This window comes from Centruroides sculpturatus, unplaced genomic scaffold, assembly GCF_000671375.1.
Source record: "Centruroides sculpturatus isolate CEXI.00-Female unplaced genomic scaffold, Cexi_2.0 scaffold657, whole genome shotgun sequence".
Taxonomy (NCBI): domain Eukaryota; kingdom Metazoa; phylum Arthropoda; class Arachnida; order Scorpiones; family Buthidae; genus Centruroides; species Centruroides sculpturatus.
Genome location: NW_019384866.1, coordinates 226817 through 235581, shown reverse-complemented (window position 1 = coordinate 235581; position 8765 = coordinate 226817). Strand labels below are relative to the sequence as shown.

Below are 8765 nucleotides of genomic sequence, written 5' to 3'. Positions count from 1 at the left end.
AAAAAATAAATATGTTTATTTTTATATAGATATATATTTAAAAAAGTAATGTCATTCATTTTTTGTGAAATATTAACTGTAGATATATCTAAGTCAGCAAATCTAAGAAGTACTTGACTTCTATATATATATATAATGATTTATAAAAAAATAACCAGACTTTCACAGAAATTTAACTTACTTTCTCTTAAAAAAAAGCAATTGATTTGCATTTATAGTATACAGTACATTAATTATGCTTTTAAGATAAATTACTAAAATTATTTAAAAATTTAAAAAATTAAATCTAGCATATAGTGAGTTATTCCTTACTATTTATTTTGTATCTATATGAATACTTATTATTATTATTATTTGTTTTAAGTCCAGAAAAGTATGAATTTACAATGAACATGCTTTCTTGTTAAATAATCAATATTTATTTTATTATACACCTTGTGCACAAAACACTCCTTAACTCAAGTAGTTATAAAGTCAAAATTTATTGGGATATGTTTATAAATATAGTGACCACAGATACAGTAACTCAAAAAATCTCTTCTTTCCTCTACAGAATTTCTGCACTCTCCTCCCACCACCAGAGGGGCAGTGAAATCCAAGATTGCACTCACTCCACATCAATGCAACTGGGACATGTTGGAATTTGTTAAAATATAGTGTTGTGACTATGCAGCATGCTTCCAAATGCAAATTTAATGTGGATTTGCTTACTAACATGTCCATTTTGAAGTGGTACAACAATTTCATTGAGAAAGGAACATTCAGGCAGAACATTGGTCTCGAAGCAAGTTGTTGATCATGCCAGAGAAACCTTTTTGTGGTACCAAGAAGCCAACATGCAAAGCTAGCCAAAAGTTACACATCCCATAAAGCATAGTAAACAAGATCTTGCACAAATTCTTGTGGTTTCACTCTTAAAAGCTGCAATTGGTCTAAAAGCTACCTGCAAGACTAGATGATCAAATAGATGTTTGCTGAGTAATGAGTGAGGCAGACATCAACTGATACCATATGAAACTGAGTTGATGCAACTGTAGCCATCAATGTGTAAGAATATTCCAATGAAGTCATATTCTATATCTGTTGGAAATCAAACACTTTTTGTGATCACCCTGTACTTTTCATGCTAAAAACTATTATATTATAAAATTAGTATGTTTTCTATTATTTCATATTATTAAAGATTTGTAGCAAACAAAAATAATATCAATAAATCAAATGATACAACTGGATTCAAGCTACAGTATAGCTAATTAATTATTAAGATACTAAGTGGTTTAGCTGCTACTCATGTTAAATTTAATTAGAAATAAATAAATTTAATTTAAAATTATTTGAAAGAAAATATCAGCCCAGCACAGGACTTAAACCTGCAACATTTGCTTATTGTGCAGATGTGCTGGACTTCCTCCCGATCTTCACTTCCAGACCAATTATTTATTTAATTTAAAATCAGCAGAAGATTTAACCTTACATTATGAATTATTAGAATATGTTCAGGTGGCACTCCTTTAGATGTTGTTTAGTTTAATAATAAAAAATAAAATAGTAAGAATGCTCGAGATTGGAATGATCACGGATTGCATTTTCTGAATGTTTTGTAAATGTTTCTTTGACAATAAATGTTTTCTGTTTTTTCCAACATCATATTAGTGAATGACCAATATAGTTAAATTTTCTATTGGTTAATTTATTTCTGATGATTAAATTTAACATGACATAGAAGCTTAACCACATAACTCTAGCTCAAATTACTTAGTATCTTAAAAATTAATTAGCCAGATTATAGTCCAATAGGAATCTGGTTGTATTGTTTGATTATTGACTTTAGTTTTATATGTATTTATACAAAAATTATACATTATGTTTTTCTATGTTAAAAATATCTATGATAAGAAACTGTAACACTTTTTCTTAAATCTATACTTTGAAATTAAAATTAAATTTGCAATGTGAGATATCATAAAGATATCAAAATATCAAATGAGATATCATAAAATAGAATAACAACATTGCTTTAATTTGGGAAAAAAATAAAGGTATAATAAACAAATGATGGCCTTTTGTTATTATTTACATTATGACATAAAATGTACTTTAAAAGTTGTAACTGTTGGCAATGATCTTTTTCTTCTGCTATCACTATAGTGTTGTTTTATATATATAAAAAAAAATCAACTAGAAGGACAGCCTAAGTAACCATTTTCTACTAGTCTTTTATATTAACACATTAAGTTCACTTATTTTTAATGGGTGCTTTTTAGTCTGCTTGTATCACATCTTAATGCAATGAGGTTTTCTTAATTTCCATTAGTTATTCATATTTTATAGTTATGTGTAGAAAGCAGAGTAGAAAAAATAGAATATTTGAGATGGAACCTAAACTGTATCAATTGTCAAAAATAAAAATTATCACCAGATGTTCAAAATTTTTTATTATTTCTATATTTATTTATCAAATAATTAATATATATTCTATACATATAAAATATTTAGCTTAAAACTGTCATGAACATTTTCCAGTCACAAGAAAATATAAATATATATACAGTTGAACTTGTCTATCTTAAACATGTTTATCTCAAATACTTTTCTCCCAAAACCTCTATATCTCAATTTATGGATTTAAGTCTCAATTACAAATACTAAGCTCAGCAACTACATTTTGATAGCATAAACTGTAGTTGAGAAACATCTCTTGCAATACATTACAATACATATTTGAGATTAATGCTGCATTTCTCTAATTTGCTAAGAGTTTGGTTTGGTTTATTTGTTTATGGCAACTTGGCACATGGGAAATTCTGCCGAGGAGAGATGCCTCCCAGGACGATTTTCTACGGAAAACTGTTCCCTATTTAGGTGTTACAAACATGAAAAAACCCAGAAAACCTGTGTCACCAGTCTGTTGATGAGGTGTGAACCTATGACCAACTATCACTGTTTAGTGGTTTTATCCACTTGGCCACTGGTGGGCTGAAGCTATGAGTTTGGTTTGCATCTTATTGGTTGAAGAAAGTCAGGCATCGGAAACTACTGACAAATTATTTCTTTTAAGGTAAGTCAAAAATGTTTATTTATACCTAATACAGGTATGTACTGTACTGTACTATTGTATTAATAAAATACCATACTTCCAATCAAACCTATTACTGTTTACTGTGTAGGAATCTCTATACCCTGAAACCAGTCTACCTGAAATATTTTTTATGTTCCCATGAGATTCAAGATAGACAGGTTCAACTGTATATATTGGGTCGATACAAAAGTTTCTGGAATTTTCTATATCTCTGTAGAATATTCAAAAATGTTCTCCAATAGATGGTGTTTAGAAGTTTCTTGTGGGGTGTGTAAATGAAGGGTTTTGAGATGCGCAACAATAAGTGACAAGATCTGAGTGGCAATATAAACTTTTTAAATATGTCAAGTTTGTCAATGCTTTCTTGTGACCAATTTCATACATGCACTTCACAATCATCAGTTTGGTTTAAAAGCAGCTAAATCCTTTTGCCATATGGTGCAATCGTTTGGGAGGAATGTCATCTCAAAATTTACAATCTACAGTTGGTTCAATAAATTGAAGTTTGACAGTGTGAAGTCAAAGATAAGCCAACTCAAAAAGGTTTTCTGTCCTACTGGATACAAGCTGTGGCAGTAGCTGATGGAAGCCAATCCATGCAAGAAATGAACAAAAAACTTGGTTGTGACCAGTCCACTGTAGTTTGTCCACAGTAAGCATTGTGCACTTTCTTCATGACAATGCAAGATCACACATGACAAGATTTTTACCCAGCAGAAGCTGCTTGATCCCAGTTGGGAGGTTCTCTCTAATCTTCCCCATTCAGCCCAGACATTGCACCATCCAACTACTATCTCTTATGCTCTATGTAACACTTCTCGGATGGAAAGCAGATTGCTGATGATGAGATGATAAAATCGCACTTGCAGAGTTTTTCCATGTAAAAACAGCCCAAGTTTTATTCAGCAGGAGTTCATGACCTATTCAATCAATGGAAGAAAGTGCTTGAATATATTTGTAATTATTTGCTTGAATAAACTATTTTTTGTTTTTGAAATAAATGTCATACTATAAAACTCTAGAAAATTCCAGAAACTTTAGCATCAACCCAATACACACAGACAACAAAGTCTGAGAGAACTTTTTAACCTTCATTTTTCTTCACAAATGTAACTTTTTAAATGTAAATAGTTCCATATTCTGGAACATTCTTTTGAACACTTAAGTTGTTGATCATAACTTGTTCATGAACACATTTGTTGTTATTTAGTTGAAGTATGTCAAAGTATCATACTGCGATAATCAACTTGCACACAAGAAATCCATCATCAAAGATTGTTAAATTACTTCCTGTTCCATAAATGACCATTTACAGGATCACAGCTCAGTACAAGATGGGCACACTCAAGGACTATCATAGATGTGGAAGACCAAGAACTGTTAACATACCTATAATGTGTATATCATCAGAGATTACGTAAGGAAAAACCAACAGTAAAGATACAAAACATTGCTCTTCAACTTTGTGTAAATCATGAATCCATCCACAAAAGTTGCAAAAGAGCTCTGCTTCTTACTGAAAAGAACAAGAATATGAGTCTACAAAGATGTCCTGCCCTGAAGAGATTGACATGATGAGTCATCATGATTATTCATGACTGAACAATCACAATCATCAAAATGATAGAATTTCACTACATTGAAATTCCCATGGATAAAATAGTCATCATATAGGACCTCAACCCCTAAAGCCTATAGTCAATACTGGAGAGAAGTCTGTGCTACCTCACACCAAAACTTGGTTCTCTGAGAGCTTCCCTGTTCCATGAATGGGACAAAATATACAAGAAGAAAGTGCAAGCCAACTGTAAGAACTTTACGAAACATCTAAGTCTCTATATCAAGGTTTGTGGAGGTTCCTTTTATATAAAAACTTGTTGTTACTTTTTGTACTCAATAACATATTTGTGACAGTAGTTTATTTAAAGTTAACCAGTAGAAATTGATGAAGTCATGAAGTTTTTGAACAAGTGGGCAAAGCCACATGTGGGTAAGTAAGAAGATCCTCTAGTATAATTAGGGTTGCCACCTGTCCAGGTTTGACCCGGAGACTCCGGGATTGAGTGAGTTATCTCCGGGCTCCGGGGTTAGTTAATATTTCTCCGGGTTGTGCAAGTTGAAATGAATATGTACAAAATTATATGCAAACCGTCACATATATTTCTTCCCCCGTGTACCGAATTACTAGTGTAGTAGTCGTTGGCTTAAAGACATAACGTCTATAACTGGCATAGGCGCAGTGATGCTGCATGCTCTGTAGATGTACTCTTTCTTGTGACTGTTCTATCAAGAGACGTCTATTAATTAATTAAGAGTGAAATGATATAGCGTACATAGCTGATAGTTTGATAATCAGTGTTCTTGTTGGTCGATGATTAATAGAGAAATTGTGGCCGACGTTATCATCGCGAAAATGTATACGTCGGACGTTCAGCGCAGCTTTACTATAAGCCTAAAAGTTTGACAATGGCGTTCGGATAGTCAATGGAATCATGCTCGACATCCCAAACAGCATTGCCAAACTTCTAGGCCTTTAGGAAAACGGCGCTGAACGTCCGACATACACGTTTTTGCGATGAAAACGTCGGTCGCAACCTCTCTAATGATAAGTTATAGTACTGTATATAGAGTTAGACTTGAACAGGTTAAATAGCATTACATAACAAATGGTCTGTTATATATATAACAGACCGTTATANTAGATTATAATAAATATTAAAACTTTATCACAAAAAATGATATTTTAAAAAATTATTTCTATAAACACTTTCATTTTTACATAGAAATAGATAAATTCATCTATTATAAAGGAGACAAACAAAAATTTATTTGAAAAACACAAATATTTGTTTTATTTGGATCTGTAATGAATAAAAAGCAACGAAGCACCATTTTAAAGTGCATTTTTAATATATTTTTAAATAATATGTAGCCAAAAAAGTAGCCTAAGCGCCAAATGATAATTTTTACGTCAAAAAAAAACTTAGCCACATTTGGCACAATGTAGCCAAATCTTGCAACGGTGGAAGAAATACTAAATAAAGCTGGAGTTGTGACTCAGTGGGTTATAGACCCAAATGCGGAGAAAGGAGAGAAAGGGCAAAAGATAAAGAAGTGAGAAAGGTTGGAAATTTAAGTGCCTATATTTTCATAACAGAAGATCTATTTAACCTTTCTCACTACTTTTTATCTTTTGTCTTTTCTCTCCTTTCCCCAAATTTGGGTCTATAACTTTTTGGGTCAAATTTTTTGAGTCACAACTCCAGCTTTATTTAGTAATCTTTCCTCATTCACACATCTCCAAGTATTTGAAATATTTTCTTTCCACTCAAAAATAAAATATGAATAAAGGTTTACTACTTTGTGAAACTTTTTTTTGAGTTTATGCCGTTGAAATAAATAAATAATAAAAAATTAAAACATTTGTTGGTTTTGTTTACACATTTATTGGGCCGCATGCGGCCTGCGGGCAGGACACCCCTGATCTAATGGATTAAATTGGCAGGCCATCCAACAGGTGATGAAATTCTGTTTCCTTCATTCACATAATGTTTTCTAAAGAATTCTATGTGCTGTAATAGCCTTTAGGTTTAACATAATTTTGAACTTTCTTATAATTTGATATTACAAAATTTAAATAAAATAAAATAAATATAGAAATAAATATCAAATAAATAACTGAAGATTAATTTTATAAATATTATTGTTGTTTTTAACTAATTATTTAATAAAGTAAAATTTGTATACAATTTAAATATTGTTGTTATGATGTTTGTTTATTAAATATTAATTGATATAAAATGTATTTACTAATACACTGTAGAGTTTTAAAAATGAAGCAAAATTACAGAATGCAATGCTGTTGTTGCATAAATAATGCATAACATTGCAATTAAGCTAGATATATTTTTAAAGCATTTAATTATTTTTTTCAAAATTCACTTTATAGCAATGAAAAGAGAAGTGCATTTACAGCATTATAATTATTCCATCATGTATCTTAATCATCAACAACACTGACTAATACAGATGATTTTCAAACTAACCTCCAATTTATCTCTTTAAACTAACCAAAAACAGACTTATAGTGGTTAAAATATAAAACCAAAATTTGTTACAAATTAAGCTAATGAATAAATACAATCATTTATTTATTTATTTTTTTACTTAAATAAATCTAGATCTTTCATACTGCTTGAAAATTTTTATTTTTCAGATTATCTTGTGAGTTCTATTGTATGTAGTGCCATGTTTTCGTGTATATAACCTGTGGATTATCTGTGTACATAAAATTTAATTTGAAAAGGATGCAGGTTATGTGATGTGATTCATAAACCAATTTTTAACTGTAATTGCAAAGTTGCAACAATGAACAATGGCTGCTTTATAAGTGCAAGTTATATGGTGGGGTAAAGTATTATGTTTGTTCTAGCAATTTATTTTTGGTGGATCATACACAGAAAAATATGGAACAACAAATACTTATTTTAAAATAAAGTTGTACTTATTGTTATATTAAACTGTTACAGTATAATAGTCATTGTAAAAAAATAACATGATTAATTAACATTTCTTATAATGTAAATATAAATGAATTTTAAGAATTCTATCTAAATTCTTGTCAAAAAGGGAATTTTTGAGTATATTTTCAGTTGATTTTTTTTGAAAATAATTACAATTCAGCTTAAGAACAAATTACATAACAAAAATTTTCTAATTTGTTCATAAATTGAGGTGTAATTACTTGAAGAAAATCACAAAAAACAAATTATATTATTTAATTAAGCTTTAATTCATTTAAAGTAAATGATAATTTTTTCACAGATTATAAAATTGAATATTTTACATTCTAAAATCTCTATGAATGACCTTTTAAAATTTTTTTTATATAATTTAATATCAAATAATGAAAATCTGATTATGATACTAAAAAAAATACTTTAATCAAAAAAGACCAAGATTTAAAAAAAAATCACAATTTTCTTTTATGTATCATCATTTATATAAATTATAAAATTATTAGTGTGAGAAAAAATTACACAAATTTTATTTTCACAATAATATGAAATGAAATAATACCTGAATTTGAGATCTGGTTTATCATGTGTTGTGTATCACAAAATATACAAATATTCACAAACTGTACAGTTTAATATCATTTCTAATTGTTTTGGTTTATAATTAAAAATTCTAATTCTACATCAAAAACATACATGAAATATCTCATAGCTGCAAATTCTCTGGCAAACTGTTGTTAATTCAGTTCTGAAATTTAAAAAACAATTAATATAAATATTGTCTTTATCAAGTATAATATTAAATAGAACAATATATTTTCATATTTCAAAAAATAAAAATTTTTAATTTTCATTGTTAAAGAATAACAACTCTATCCTTATATAACTTTTGAAAAAACAGACATTTTCTATTAGTATTTTAAATAAATGTTTTTGAATCTTGCTATTTATCTTCATCTATAAACTCTAAAAAATTGGCTCCTCATAACTTTTAAACTTTATCAAATTGCATTATATATTTTATTTGTAAATATTCTAAAACTTTATTATTATTATTATTATTATAATCCCAATTATCTTAGGATAGATAAATATTATGCATTTAAAAATATTAAATTTACAATTTAATAAATCTCCTATAAATATCTGTTTTTTTTTTTTTTTTAAAG

At 28.9% G+C, this 8765-nt stretch overlaps 1 protein-coding gene across 7 annotated transcripts in view; it reads right to left on the bottom strand.

The window, feature by feature from the left end:
• The window catches only part of LOC111630785, a 137917-nt gene that overhangs the window by 18312 nt on the left and 110840 nt on the right, over nucleotides 1-8765 (bottom strand). For 5 of the 7 annotated variants that reach the window (XM_023374935.1, XM_023374934.1, XM_023374933.1 and 2 more), the window contains one exon: nucleotides 8114-8344. In XM_023374935.1, the coding sequence (XP_023230703.1) occupies nucleotides 8339-8344 (6 nt within the window). In that variant the 3' untranslated portion in view covers nucleotides 8114-8338. Of the gene's footprint in view, nucleotides 1-8113; nucleotides 8345-8765 lie in introns of those variants that run through there. The other 2 variants (XM_023374938.1, XM_023374940.1) reach the window with 1 other exon arrangement.